This window comes from Oncorhynchus gorbuscha, linkage group LG03, assembly GCF_021184085.1.
Source record: "Oncorhynchus gorbuscha isolate QuinsamMale2020 ecotype Even-year linkage group LG03, OgorEven_v1.0, whole genome shotgun sequence".
Classification (NCBI taxonomy): Eukaryota; Metazoa; Chordata; class Actinopteri; order Salmoniformes; family Salmonidae; genus Oncorhynchus; species Oncorhynchus gorbuscha.
In genome coordinates this window covers 38,414,668-38,430,243 of record NC_060175.1, presented here as the reverse complement: position 1 = coordinate 38,430,243, position 15,576 = coordinate 38,414,668, and the positions used below count along the sequence as shown (strand labels likewise).

The 15,576-nt window shown below is 42.9% G+C and overlaps 1 protein-coding gene across 2 annotated transcripts; it reads right to left on the bottom strand.

Moving 5' to 3' along the window:
- Positions 1 to 9,190: 9,190 nt before the first annotated feature.
- On the bottom strand, positions 9,191 to 14,412 carry phf13 (PHD finger protein 13). 2 transcript variants are annotated; one of them, XM_046335500.1, is made up of 5 exons: positions 14,040 to 14,412; positions 12,920 to 13,018; positions 11,331 to 11,528; positions 10,790 to 11,228; positions 9,191 to 10,640 (listed from the first exon to the last, which is right to left on the bottom strand). In XM_046335500.1, exons 1-5 carry the CDS (start codon positions 14,085 to 14,087, stop codon positions 10,414 to 10,416), a joined length of 1,011 nt encoding a protein of 336 aa, XP_046191456.1. In that variant the 5' UTR covers positions 14,088 to 14,412; the 3' UTR covers positions 9,191 to 10,413. The 2 variants fall into 2 exon arrangements, with proteins under 2 accessions (XP_046191456.1, XP_046191455.1); XM_046335499.1 differs by lacking the exons at positions 12,920 to 13,018; positions 14,040 to 14,412 and having other exon boundaries at positions 11,331 to 12,138.
- Positions 14,413 to 15,576: the final 1,164 nt, after the last annotated feature.

The window sequence follows — 15,576 nt, the reverse complement described above, 5'->3', positions numbered from 1 at the left end:
TTATTATGATTATTCCTTGGAAGCGATGTGTCTGCTGCTGTTGTTGTGTGGGGCAGGATCTAATTATCTGGGTGACAGTCATTCTAATAACACATAAGGGCACACCCATAAGGGTTGAAAAGAATTCAGAGAATATTAACACTGGTCTATTTTTAAGGCACCCCCAGTAGCCAATGTGTGATTGGAGCCCTGGTAGGCTGGGTTGACTTGATATGACTGAGATGGATGCTGGGGAAGCACTGCCTGAGCAACAGTGAAGAGTAGAGAGAACGTCCAATGATGTCATTCATTCGGAAAGTATTTGCTATTTTCCACATTTTGTTACTTTACAGCCTTATTCTAAAATGTATTAAATAAATAAAGATCCTCAGCAATCTACACACAATACCCCATAATGACTAAGTGAAAACAGGGTTTTAGAAATGTTTGCAAATGTATTAATAATAAAAAATAGAAGTACCTTATTTACATAAGTATTCAGACCCTTGTCTATGAGACTCAACTGAGCTCAGGTGAATCCTGTTTCCATTGATCATCCTTGAGATGTTTCTACAACTTGATTGGAGTCCACCTGTGGTAAATTCAATTGATTGGACATGATTTTGAAAGGCACACACCTGTCTATATAAGGTCCCACAGTTGACAGTGCATGTCAGAGCAAAAATCTAGCCATGAGGTTGAAGGAATTGTCCGTAGAGCTCACAACAGGATTGTGTCGAGGCACAGATCTGGGGAAGGGTACCAAACCATTTCTGCAGCAATGAAGGTCCCCAAGAACAGAGTGGCCGGCCTTCATCATTCTTAAATGTAAGAAGTTTGGAACCACCAAAACTCTCCCTGGAGCTGGCTGCTGAACAATCGGGGGTGACCAACAATCAGGCCTTAATGGTAGAGTGGCCAGACGGAAGCCGCTCGTCAGTAAAAGGCACATAACAGCCCACTTGAAGTTTGCTAAAAGGCACTTAAAGACTCTCAGATCATAAGAAACAAGATTGTCTGGCCTGATGAAACCAAGATTGAACTATTTGGCCTGAATGCCAAGCATCATGTTTTGAGGAAACCTGGCACCATCCCTACAGTGAAGCATAGTGGTGACAGCATGAGGATGTTTTTCAGTGTCAGGGACTGGGAGACTAGTAAGGATTGAGGCAAAGACAAACGGAGCAAAGCACAGAGATATCTTTGATGAAAACCTGCTCCAGATCTCTCAGGACCTCAGACTGGGGCGAAGGTTCACCTTTCAACAGGACAACGACCCTATGCACACAGCCAAGACAACGCAGGAATGGCTTCGGAGGAGTGGCTCCGATCGAACATCTCTGGAGAGACCTGAAAATAGCTGTGCAGCAACGCTCCCCATCCAACCTGACAGCTCCTGAGATCTGCAGAGAAGAATGGGAGAAACTCTCCAAATACAGGTGTGCCAAGCTTGTACCGTCATACCCAAGACTGTAATCGCTGCCAAAGCTTAGTAAAGGGTCTAAATACTTATGTAAATTCTTAAATGTGCTAAAATGTCTAAAAACCTGTTTTTGCTTTGTCATTATGGGTTATTGTGTGTAGATTGATGGGGGGAAACATTAATCGGTTTTAGAATAAGGCTGTAACGTAACCAAATGTGGAATAAGTGAAGTGGTCTGAATACTTTCCGAATGCACTGTTTACATTATGGTGTATATACATGATTTATATAACATTTATGAGAAAGCCTCTGTGAGAGTTAGTTTGCTACTAAAGCATCTGTATGTACTTCTGTCATTGTCAATGGAAACATGCAAGTGGGATGCAGTGGGACTATTGTACTTTTATGTATACATTTATTTGTTAAGACCTGGTCATATATCATCAAAATTATGGTGATGAAGAGTATTGTAATTATTTGTCAGTCCTTTGTGCCATACCTTTAGTTCCCATGGTAATATTGTTTGTCCCTGTTGTCTTGTTTATATGTTGTTTTTAATACTATAGATAGACCAAACAGACACTGTTCTACTTAACATTGACTAATTATGTGTTGGTCCTTTCTGTGAAGGCAATATACTGTATAGGCTATTGATGAGTGACATAGTTGAACTCAAATCAGTAAATGTACTGTGTGCATTTTTTGTCAATGTATAGGCAAAGGTTCAAAAATGTTTTTTTTTTCAGTGGTAGAAACTGGAGTTCTGTCAACACAGTTCTGTCCCATTTCCACTGTATGCTGTCCCCTATCCTACAGTGCTGAAACCCCATTTACAGGTCTGTGTAGTCAGCACACGAGATCTATTCTATGCCATGTATTTGAGCAGAAAGTGACCTACCCTCTCAGGTGTTTTGCCCTAGAGCGGAGTCAGGTTATCGGATTGTTAGTAACTGTACTCATGTCTCTTCTTACCAGTTAAGATTTTGTGAATGAGGTTGACTGACTCAAACACCCTTTACAGAATGAGGCAAGAACAAGCGAACATTCACCCCATTTGAGACGCTAAACACTTTGCTGCCTCCATTAGGGATGTTTGCTCATCATGTCCCCTTCCCGAGCCATTAGTCTCCATATTAGTCGGCCCTGCCATTAGTCACCCACTCATCACTGTTCCTTCAGCCACTCTGGCTCCACCCTGAGGTCAGAGAGACTACTCTCCACTGTTACATTCCTGCCCTGGCCCAAACTGTCTAAAAAATGTGTGTGTGTGGAGCTAGTGGACTATGTAGTAATGTAAAGATATTACAATAAATTAAAAGATGAGCCACTGACTCGCGTATTTGTTTAAAGACAAACTACATTAGTGATGTCAGAGCTTGGTCCCAGAACTGTTCATGCTTTTGTCTACTCCATTATTGTCAAGCCAAACACAGCAGAAACTGACTCGCACCCAGGATAGTGGTCAAGTACAGGAACAATGAGGAGACCTAGAAAGGTAGGGTTAAAATCTTCATTAAATCTTTATTTACAATACAGAGTTTCACAGAAACAGTTTGCACCAGACACCACATTCTCAGTAAGGGGGTTTCACAAAGCGGGATAAATGAGTTAGCATTCTAACTTTCCTAAATATTTTGAAACTTTTTTATTAAAAGAAAGAAATTGTTCTAGTATGACTGACTTATCATTAACCCATATTCATCTTATTAACTGTAGTTAGTAATAACTAACCAACCCATTGCTCTTGCTTTCGTGAAAGCCCAGCCAAGCATTCAATAGATGTATGTCTAACAGTCAGTCAGACAGTGACATCGATCTATGGCTTACAGTGCCTTCAGAAAGTATTCACAGCCCTTGACTTGTTACACTTTGGATTTAAAATAGATTACATTTAGATATGTTGTAACTGGTACACCCCCATAATGTTAAAGTGGAATAGTTTAAAAAATGTTACCAATTCATTAAAAATAAAAAGCTGAAATGTCTTGAGTCATTAAGTAGTCAACCCCTTGTTATGTCAAGCCTAGAAAAGTTAGAGTAAACATTTGTTTAACAAGTCACAATAATTTGCATGGACTCACTCAATAATAGTGTTTAACCATTTTTGAATGACAACCTCATCTCTGTGCCCAACACATACAGATAATTGTAAGGTCCCTCAGAGTGAATTTCAAAACACATTTAACCAAAACGACCAGGGATATTTTAAAATGCCTTACAAAAGGGCACCTATCGGTAGAAGGCAAAAGAAAAAGACAGACATTGAATATCCCTTTGATCACGGGGAAGTTATTAAATGACACTTTGGATGGCGTATCAATACACCCAGTCACAAGAAACAGAGGTGTCCTTCCCAATTTAGTTGAGGAAGGAAACCGCTCAGGAATTTGACCGTGAGCCCAATGGTAACTCTAAAACAGTTATGGTATTTAATAGCTGTGATAAGAGAAAACTGAGGATGGATCAACAACATTGTTGTTCGTTACTCCACAATACTAACCTAATTGACAGTGAAAAGAAAGAAAATGAAAATGTGGCAAAGCAATTACATTTTTGTCCTGAATACAAAGTGTTATGTTTGGGGAAAATCCAATACATTACAGAGTACCACTCTGCATATGTTAAAGCATAGTGGTGGCTGCATCATGTATTGGGTATGCTTGTAATCATTAAGGACTGGGAAGTTTTTCAGCATAGAAAATGAAAACAAAATAGAGCAAAGCATAGGCAAACTCCTTGAGGAAAACCTGGTTGTCTGCTTTCCACCAGACACTGGTAAATTAATTCACCTTTCAGCGGGACAATAGCCTAAAACTACACTAAAGTTCCTTACCAACAGTGAATGTTGAGTGGCCGAGATACAATTTTAACTTAAATCTACTTGAATACTTATGGCAAGACCTGAACATGGTTGTCTAGCAGTGCTCAACTACCAATGTGACAGATCTTGAAGAATTTTGAAAATAATAATGGGCAAATGTTGCACAATCCAGGTGGAGAAAGCTCTTAGACTTACCCAGAAATACTCTCAGCTGGAATCACTGCCAAATATGCTTCTAGAAAGTATTGACTCAGGAGTATGAATACTTATGTAAAATGAAATATTTCATTTTCAGTAACTTTGCAAAGATGTCTAAAAACATGTTTTCACTTTGTCATTATGGGGTATTGTTGGAGAACGTCAAGGGGTATGAATACATTCTGAAGGAACTTTATATGAGGTCGACAAGAAACAACAATATGTACACATCAGCAAGCTTAGACTTGACAACTGGTGAAAACATGAATATTTGAAAAAGCTTAAATTCCAAACACGGTCAAAATGCAAACAGCCTGAAGGAGGACACTTCTCCAGAAACTCCAAAATACATTATCAAACCCCAGCGAGCCTGGTAGTGATCATTATCAAACCCCAGCGAGCCTGGTAGTGATCATTATCAAACCCCAGCGAGCCTGGTAGTGATCATTATCAAACCCCAGGTGAGAGATTAAATACTGATTTGTGCAAATGAGTACACCAGGAGACGTGTAGGGTCAGGAGTTGTCCTGACCATAAAAAAATTCTGGGTCCTCGTTATAGCCTTTAAACTTGTTTTGTGGTCGGTCGAGTCACATGGTTAGGAAAAGCTCAGAATGCCAAAACACCCCATATATAGAGCCCCAAGACACATGCGCAATGGTTTTGATAATGCATTGATTGATGGCTGAATAAATCCTACATTGGCCCCATTGCTCTCTAACCTATAGGACTAACCTGAGGGGACTGAGAACCAAGGGGCAGAGACAATGGCTGTCCAGAAACAACCTCTGAATCCTGCTCCCAAGGGCACTTTACATGAAATGCCTGGGGATATGGGCTTGTTTCTGGACCGGAACAATGACATCTTTACATGGCTACGTGTGCGCTTTCGCTCACCACACATTAATGCATTTTCTTCACCCACCAAAACCAGTCTCCACCCAGGGCTCTCTTCAAAGCCACATCAATGTGTACCCATTAACCACTGGGGTCTGTTCAGGACCATTAAACTGTTCCCGACATGGTGGTGTTTGAGTGGAGCTTAATTCAATGAGTGATTGTTTCCAACAGTTACCTGGCTCTATTGTGGAAAAATAATCTGAACTCTTCATAAAATGTCAAACTGAAATGGCTTCTGGAAACACAGCCAGGAACTTTAACAGGGAAATAATGTCCACAAATAGTTGTTCTTCAATGTTCTAACTGAAGAGATAAAAGGTTTGAGGAGGACGGCGGCAGGTACAGACCCTGGTCAAGGAGAAAGAACTAACTGATCCAATAATCTATTCGATGTTTCGTCACAATGTTGTTTTGAACATTCGTTTCAGACTGATGCCCGACTGAGCACCCTCTACTAGACGCATCGTCAATGAGTGCTGATGATTTCATTAAAAGTGCAATACAGTGGCTCGGAAATACAATTACATTCAAATGGAGGCAAATAATTAGTAGAAACCCCCCTTTGCCATCAGTCGGACGTCGCCAGATTGACTTTCGATGCAGTACAACGTTAGCTAGCTAGCTAAAATTGAGGAGAGGCCACCGAGCTAACGTTAGAATTGCTAGCTATTTTTGACTAACTTTGCTAGCTAATGACATGACAATATTTCCTACTACTTTAGAAATATCAACTTTTTTCCCCAGGCGATTGTGTAATTTAGGCAAAATAGTTCACCTATTGCAGAATGATTGAGTTTATCACCACTATGACGCCGACAGCAGAGGGCGGCTTTAGAACGTTCATAACAATGGCATGACAACCGAGTGACTGAGGTGCAACCTATGAACAGAAAAAGGGACCAGAAACTGCATCATATATACACGGTGTACAAAACATTAGGCACATATTCCTAATATTGAGTTGCACCCTCCCCCCTTTGCCCTATGAACAGCCTCAATTCTGCGGCTCCCGAGTGGCGCAGCGGTCTCAGTGCTAGAGGTGTCACTACAGACCCTGGTTCAATTCCAGGCTGAATCACAACTGGCCATGATTGGGAGTCCCATAGGTCGGCGCACAATTGGACCAGTGTCGTCCGGGTTTGGCCGGGGTAGGCATTAATTGTAACCGACTTGCCTAGTTAAATAAAATACATACATACAAAAAAAAAAAAAAAATTGTCCGGCCGTGGACTCAAGGTGTCGAAAGCGTTCCACAGGGATGCTGGCCCATATTGATGGTTGGCATTGCCATTCTTGACACACTCAAACTGGTGCAACAGGCACTTACTACCATACCCAGTTCAAAGGCACTTGAATATTTTGTCTGCCCATTCACCCTCTGAACGACACACATACACAATCCAGGTCTCAAGGCTTAAGATTCATCTTTAACCTGTCTCCTCTTCATCAACAGTTTGAAGTGGTTTTAACAGGCGACGTCTATAAGGGATCATAGCTTTCAACTGGATTTTCCCTAATCATTCGGTCATGGAAAGAGTGGTTTTGTACACTCAGTGTATGTGTGTTTGTACAGTCGTGGCCAAAAGTTGAGAATGACACAAATATGAATTTTCACAAAGTCTGCTGCCTCAGTTTGTATGATGGCAATTTGCATATACTCCAGAATGTTATGAAGAGTGAACAGATGAATTGCAATGTCCCTCTTTGCCATGCAAATTAACTGAATCCCTAAAAAACATTTCCACTGCATTTCAGCCCTGACACAAAAGGACCAGCTGACATGTCAGTGATTCTCTCGTTACCACAGGTGTGAGTGTTGACAAGGACAAGGCTGGAGATCACTCTGTCATGCTGATTGAGTTCAAATAACAGAAAGAGGGTGGTGCTTGGAATCATTGTTCTTCCTCTGTCAACAATGGTTACCTGCAAGGAAACAAGTGCCATCATCATTGCTTTGCGCAAAAAAAGGCTTCACAGGCAAGGATATTGCTGCCAGTAAGATTGCACCTAAATCAACCATTTATCAGATCATCAAGGACTTCAAGGAGAGCAGTTCAATTGTTGTGAAGGCTTCAGGGCGCCCAAGAAAGTCCAGCAAGTGCCAGGACCGTCTCCTGAAGTTGATTCAGCTGCGGGATAGGGGCACCACCAGTACAGAGCTTGCTCAGGAATGGCAGCAGGCAGGTGTGAGTGCATCTGCACACACAGCGAGGCAAAGACTATGGAGGATGCCTGGTGTCAAGAAGGGCAGCAAAGATGCCACTTCTCTCCAGGAAAAACATCAGGGACAGACTGATATTCTGCAACAGGTACAGGGATTGGACTGCTGAGGACTGGGGTAAAGTAATTTCCTCTGATGAATCCCCTTTCCGATTGTTTGGGGCATCCGCAAAAAAAGCTTGTCCGGAGAAGACAAGGTCAGCGCTACCATCAGTCCTGTGTCATGCCAACAGTAAAGCATCCTGAAACCATTCATGTGTGGGTTTGCTTCTCAGCCAAGGGAGTAGGCTCACTCACAATTTTGCCTAAGAACACAGCCATGAATAAAGCATGGTACCAACACATCCTCCAAGAGCAACTTCTCCCAACCATCCAGGAACAGTTTGGTGACGAACAATGCCTTTCCAGCATGATGGAGCACCTTGACATAAGGCAAAAGTGATAACTAAGTGGCTCTGGGAACAAAACATCAATATTTTGGGTCTAAGGCCAGGAAACTCCCCAGACCTTAATCCCATTGAGAACTTGTAGTTAATCCTCAAGAGGCGGGTGGACAAACAAAAACCTACAAATTCTGACAAACTACAAACATTGATTATGCAAGAATGGGCTGCCATCAGTCAGGATGTGGCCCAGAAGTTAATTGACAGCATGCCAGGGCAGATTAAAGGTCTTCAAAAAGAAGGGTCAACACTGCAACTATTGACTCTTTGCATCAACTTTGTGTAATTGTCAACAAAAGCCTTCGACACTTATGAAATTATTGTAATTATACTTCAGTATTCCATAGTAACATCTGACAGAAATATCTAAAGACACTGAAGTAGCAAACTTTGTGGAAATTAAATATTTGTGTCATTCTCAAAACTTTTGGCCGCGACTGTAGGTTGTCTATGGCCAGCACTCGCTTGATGGAGAAGTGTTGATATGAAACGCATCAAGTGATGCCTCTTTTACATGTTTATCATATGGGATAATTCCTTGGTTGTCTAGAGCACCATTTCAAGCTCTGTCTATTGAAAGAAAGAGTTGAACGCGGTCCATTTATCTGTACTGAAGAAATATATAAATGCAACATGTGAAGTGGTGGTCCTATGTTTCATGAGCTGAAATAAAAGATCCCAGAAATGTTCCATACGCACAAAAAGCGTGTTTCTCTCAAATTTGGTCCACAAATGTATTTACATCCCAGTTAATGAGCATTTCTCCTTTTCCAAGATAATACATCCACCTGACAGATGTGGCATATCAAGAAGCTGATTAAAAAGTATAATCATTACACAGGTGAACCTTGTGCTAGGGACAATAAAAGGCCACTAAAATGTGTCATTTTGTCACAACAGTTTTGAGGGAGTGTGCAATTGGCAAGCTGACTGCAGGAATGTCCACCAGAGCAGTTTCCAGATATTTGAATGTTAATTTCTCTGCCATAAGCCGCCTCCAACGTAATTTCAGAGAATTTGGCAGTACATCCAACAGGCCTTACAAACGGAGACCACATGTATGGTGTCGTGTGGGTGAGCGGTTTGCTGATGTCAAGGTTGTAAAGAGTGCCCCATGGTGGCGGTGGGGTTATGATATGGGCAGGCACAAGATACGGACAACAAACAATTGCATTTTATCGATGGTAATTTGAATGCACAGAGATACCGTGACAAGGCCCATTGTCGTGCCATTCATCACCTCATGTTTCAGAATGATAATGCACGGCCCCATGATCTGTACACAATTCCTGGAAGCTGAAAATGTCCCACTTCTTCCATGGCCTGCACATGGTAGAATGGGGCGGCAAGGTAGCCCCATTCTGCCCCTGGGGCTACCTGTCGTTCTGCCCCTGAACAGGCAGTTAACCCTCTGTTCCTAGGCAGTCATTGAAAATAAGAATTTGTTCTTAACTGACTTGCCTAGTTAAATAAAGATACAAAAAAACAATAAATCAAAATAAAACTCACCGTTGAATAGGAGTGGGAGAACATTCCACAGCCTGATCAACTATATGCGAAGGAGATGTGTTGCGCTGCATGAGGCAACTGGTTCTGATCCACGACCCTACCTTTTTTTTGTTAAGGTATCTGTGACCAACAGATTCCTATCTATATTCCCAGTCATGTGAAATCCATAGATTAGGGCCCAATTTATTTATTTCAATTGACAAATTTCCTTATATGAATTAACTAAGTATGTTGCATTTATATTTTTGTTCAGTATAGAACTGGACATCATTATCTACAGACCCACTGCTTGAGGCTTTAGACAAAGGCTTCCCTCAGACAGACAAATGTACCAACCACCTAGTTGAGAGGGTGGTTGGGGGAGAAGGGGTTGGCAAGTCAACACACCCCTTTAACGCATGAAATAAGTGCAAAAAGCCAACGTCCCAAAATGCACACTGTTGGGTGGCAGCTCTATAGGCCATTCTCTCCGACAGTTTAAGAGTGAAGACAGGTTTCCACTGTTCATGCGAGATGCGTTGCTAGTCTCTATCCAGTCGGAGCTAACCGGTCAGCCAGACTAGACTACGGAGTCCAACCCTACTGGTCAACTATTGTACTACTACAGACAGACATTCAGTGATTGACTTACGCACAGAGTCCGGAAGGAAGCAGAGAGAAACCGTCAAATGTATAATAAATCTTAAATAGCACTCGGATCGGTTTAGTTTGGGGGTGTTGAAGACCCCGAGGGATGACTAGTAGGCTTAGTCGACACAATAGGGGTGAGGAAAAGGGCCTGGGAAATGGGGTAGGACTGGGGTCAGGGACAAAAGGAAAGGGCTGGCCTGGGGCATGCGTTATAGGACCGGGTTGGGGTTAGAACCGTATGGGGCATGGTCTAAATGCAGGTGAGAGGGGTGAAGGGGTTTGCAATGGGGTCAGTCAAGAAGGTGTCTGCGGGGGCCAATGCGTGAGCGGTATGAGCGGCGGGTGTCTGTCAGGCCCAGTGTGCAGCTCCGACACATATAAGTCTCAGGAACGTGGGACTTCCTGATCTTAGCACAGGACAGGTGGATCCACGTGTTACACTGGTTACACTCAATCATGGCCCGGCCTGCAAACGGCTTCATACAGAAACACGTCACCAGGTCCCACGAGTCATCATCTGAGAGAAAGAAAGGGGGGAAGAAACAGAGTTCCATCACTAAAACATTTACATGGGATTAGCTGTCAGACTGCTACTTTAAATAGGCAATGTCATCACAACAATAAGTTCCGTAACTTTTTTGCAGCATTTACATAACGTTCTCTCACCGGAGTCCACCATGATGTCCTCATCCTCTCCGGAGCCATCCTCATCTCGGAACACCACCTGTTTCCCCTGTCGGATCACCGTCCTGTTCCCAGTAAAACTCTCCACCTTCACCATGCCCTCCACCAGCCCCTGTCCAGCCCAGCACTCCCACTCCTCATTGTGCTCCTGCTTACAGGGGGAGGAGTTATTGAAGTGAGAGGGGCTGGGCAGGGGGTGAGGGGACGAAGGGTGGAGGGGGATGAAGAAGTCATCCTCAGGCTCGTCTTTGATTGGTCGTCCTCCCAGGGGCAGGGGGAACTGTGGCTCTGGGCTCATTGCGTCGGCCTGATGTGCAGAGCTCGGCTCGCCGGCCTGGCTCTCCCAGTCCTTCCTCCTCTTCTTCAGTTTGTTGGCTTTCCTCTGGTCATCTGGGTGCAGGGAGGATGCTAAATGGCCATGCTGGAAAACAGGAATTAATTTAGGGTTAGGGAGTATGAGAAAGGGTTAAGGTTAGAATTAGTGGTTGAAATTGTGTGAGTGGATCAAAAGCACTCCATTTACATTTTTCATTACATGGCTGGATAGTGAGGCCCCAGGGTGGATTCGCGTGAGATGGGGTCGTTTCCTGTTCTTGTCCTGCAGGGGTATGGGGGGCCGCAGGGGGCAAGAGGGGGGTTGAGGGACAGGGGTCCAGCCATCACTGTCTGCTGTACTGCCTGTACTGTTGGGGGGGCTGGAGCTACTACGCAGAGGAGAGTCCTGGAGAGGGAAAAAGAGACATGGTGATAAAAGCCTGTATGTGTTTATGCAAGAGTAAACTCTTAGAGAGGAGAATGGAGGTGGGCGTGAAGCTGTTGATACAATCCATTGACATTGGCCACAAACCACACTCACACACTGACCCAATACAAATCTGAGACCATTTTGAACCAAAACAGGCATCAACAGTAACTTCACAACACTTCCACAATAATATGGAACTGCATATTTTATACATGGCCTCAGTGACACCACGGCATATGGTAATAAGGATGAAAAAATCACCCTGTCTTACTCCGAGGGGCTCGGTCAGACAGACAAAGCACAGAGTATTAGCACAGGTCTATGGATGAGGTACAATACGGTCCTGGTTGAACTTTAGGTTGCTGGCGTTGGGTCGAGCTGCTCCTCTTGCCTGAGCTGAGGGGGTCAGGGGGCCCTGGTTCCATTCCAGCCCCTTTCCCCATCAGGGATCCTAATCTCAGGGCTAGCTAGACAGCAATAGAAGCTCAATTCAGCTTGTTGGAAAACTAGGTGGTGCCATCACTAGATTTGTTAATTCTATCCAGTCCTTCCAAAACTATGAACACTACAGAGGCAAGGGTAAATGGTCTAGGGGCCAAAGAAGCACAGGGCCAGGGATGAGTATGGAGAGACTTGTTGGCCCTCTTACCCTGGGAGAGGGGGCAGGGCTGTGTTAGGTGCATGTCCCTTCAGGAGACACAGCAGCAGATTGGCTAGCGAGGGACAAGGGGCGGGGCACAGCAAGGAAGCTGCGAGAAGCCACGCCTCCTCCAGTTCTGTGGATCAAATAGAGGGTCAACACACCACACCGGGGAGGGAGGGGATAACTTCGATACAGTCAACATGTCCAGGGTTGCATTCAGGAGGATGCAATGCTCTGAACGTTTCAGATAGAAATGTAATGCTTTATAGAGCTGCCATAACATGACAGACACAGCATAACCTATTTCTATTTGAGAGTTCCACAACGTTGTAGCTTACTGAAGGAAAACAAAATGGCACTTTCATTGTGACTAAGTGAATGTGATGTTGACTGTATCTATATTCACAACACTAGTTAGGGGCGGCGGGTTAATACACACAGGGGGAATGGAGGGCAGTGGGACACCAACACACACAACAGTTGTGGAGAAAAAAGCAAAAGCTCGCAGTGGCCGCTCCATGATCCACAAACTACACACACATCCAAGTCCTACGCCTGGTGTCTGGCCATTAAACCTCAACACAATGCATTACACACACACCTCGAAATATAACCAGTCACAGTTCTGCCTAACTATTCAGAGCAAAGAACCTAGACTGTCAACTACAAGGGACTGTTGATTAAAAAGGCATACACCAACTATGATTGGGTTTCCTTTACTCACCTCCTGGGGATATGGGATATAGCCTGCATATGCCAACACAAATGTGCAGAACTTGTTGAAGTCCTCCACCGTCCGCCTCCTGTATGGTGGACTCTGGCCCTGTAACACATGAATAACATCAGCATATGAGGTCAAAGCTAGCTAAGACATTCTGAATTAAAGAAACATGTTGTGATGATTGCCCTCTTAGCAGGGGTTCACTTGTAAAATACATTGATAAAAATGTTGCCCATGAACGTACTAAAAAGGGAATATAAAAATTACATTTCTAGCACGCTGACGACTGAAATGACACACGACACTCGGTTTAAACCAGTGCCATTTGACAGAAGCTTGATAGGAATTTTGCTAACGTGAAGCTAACTAGCTACAGTAACGTTATTGCTAACGTAGCTCGCTAAATAAGTTAATCGACAAATACCAACATGGATGACTACGTTTGGACGCTAACGTTAGCGTTGAAGTTTTGATTTAGTTGAAAACACGAGAAGGACAGTTACTAATTAGCTCATGTGTTACCTACCTAGTAAAATACCTTATAACTGCGGTGCCAAGATGGCGATTGTTGCTGAGCTAGTGAACTAAGCGTTGGCGTAGACAGAGTAGCTAGTCCGCTAACATTGGCAAACCTTGCCTAGCTAACTAACACTGCTTTTAAGTAACGTTAGCTAGATATGCAACCTCGTGTTTTCAGCATAACAACAGATCTGGCATTACGTTAAAGACGAGTGAAAATGCATGCACATGTCAAGTTATATTACTAACGTTAACAGGTTGCGAATGTGATTATATTCAAACATAAAAACAAGATGAACCGTAAAACAATAGCTAGCTGGTTAACGTTATACTGTAATCGTGACAGTGGTTGTTTAATCAAGCCAAGGAAAGGTAGCTAGCTGACTGCCTAACGGTATGATCATAAGCACTGCCTGTTTTCAGCAGACAGTCGTATATACCATTAGTTAGCTATAAACAGTTTGATAACTAGCTAGTTAACTATGGTTACCTAGCGAGCTAATATTTGCTAGCTACAGTAGGAAGTTAAATATATACAAGTTAGTGAGCGCTAGCATTGTGATAACTGGCTAGCTAATAAAATACTTAACGTTAGCTAGGTTACCTCTGATTCATATGCATGATGGTGTGACGATGAAGTAACGTTGTCCATCTCTAAAAAGTGATACTTTTTGTATAATGTAGCTAAGTTACCTAATAATATAATTAGCTAGCAATAAACGAAGTGCACAACTAATGCTGGTGTCATCGACGTTCAAAACATTGCACTGTTGTTAGCTAGCTAACTGTTAGCTTACAATATTCTAGCAACAAACACTGTCTGCCGATAATGTTTCGCCTATACCCCGGGAGATACTTAGTAATGCATTATAGTTATAAGTCAAATGTTGCCGTATCTCTTGAACAAAACGGGTTCGCCAGCTACACTGTCAGTGTCCCCGTTGCCTTCAACTGCCTGCCTCTTACTCAAACGCAGACTTATCAAACAGGAAGGACTGGTCGAGAGAACCACCTCGAAAATAAGAGAGCGCTGAAGTGAGGTTTAAAGGGATATTTTACTCAAAAAACACATTTGAATAGCTATTCTATCGTGTTAATAAATCCACTGTGGATATAAATGGTCCACAAAATGTAGTTTGGATTGGAGAGAGATGGTACAGGGAACCATCAATACAAATATGTACGGTAGGTCTACAAGTGATCAACATTAGCAGCAGCACAAAAGTATAGCAAGACAATTTGCCTAATAAGTTAAGTGCTCTGTGCATCTTAGATCATCTCGTCAACAACATATCAACAATGTGCTGAAAAAATATATTTAAAAAACATCGCCTACATCATCATCACCAACAACATATTATCATCATTTATATTTTTGTCATTTAGCAGATTATTTTATCTAGAGCGACATAGAGGAGCACTAAAGGTTAAGCGCCTAGATCAAGGGCACATCAACAGGGCGGTTCAGAAAGCAGGTTTAGTGAAAACTCAGAGTTAGTTAACTCCGAGTTGAAGGAAATTGAGTTTTCGGTTTCACAAAGCCAGTTCAGTAACCATGACAACATACTCCGTGAAGAAAACCTGCTCGCGGGCAGGTTTTTCTTCAATTAACCCTGGCTGAGTTTCTCCTCCTCTTTAGCTGAAGCCTGCAGGAGATGTCTGACATGGCGTGTCCTTTTCTTGAAGAGCCAGTTGATATTGCACAAAAACTGGATGTTTTATCATTCCCTGATGATGTTTGAGCGTTTCTGTTTTTCTGCACAATCGATCATTCATCTGAACAATGTTCTCATATCGTTCATATGACACATCCTGGACATGCTCTCAGTTCGGAACAAATTATTTGTGTTGCACTTCGTTTTTTTGCCAAAAGGAGTTTTCTATATAACATCATTGACGCTGGGCATATTTCCAAGGCAACTGTCTGTCGGGCTGTCAGAAATGTGACTCTTACACTGAAATGTTTACTGTACACTTTTGTGGTGTCTCCTAGTCACAGACCCAGCAAAGAAGAATTCCACATAATTGCAGGTATCAGTCTAAGCAATAATGTATTTATTTAGTATGAAGTTTGAGATTAGAAGCGAAGCACTAATCAGTTCATTTGATATATTTTAGAGTTTCCAGGTGTGTTTGGCTGC

Excerpts from the sequence above, each read along its gene's own strand:
- phf13 (XM_046335499.1), bottom strand. The coding sequence starts at position 11,711 with ATGCCTGTTTTGGTTCAAAATGGTCTCAGATTTGTATTGGGTCAGTGT. Across the intron at positions 11,229-11,330 it reads CCAGCCATGTAATGAAAAAT|CATGGCCATTTAGCATCCTC; the intron begins GTAAATGGAGTG and ends CCTGTTTTCCAG. Across the intron at positions 10,641-10,789 it reads GGACATCATGGTGGACTCCG|ATGATGACTCGTGGGACCTG; the intron begins GTGAGAGAACGT and ends TCTTTCTCTCAG.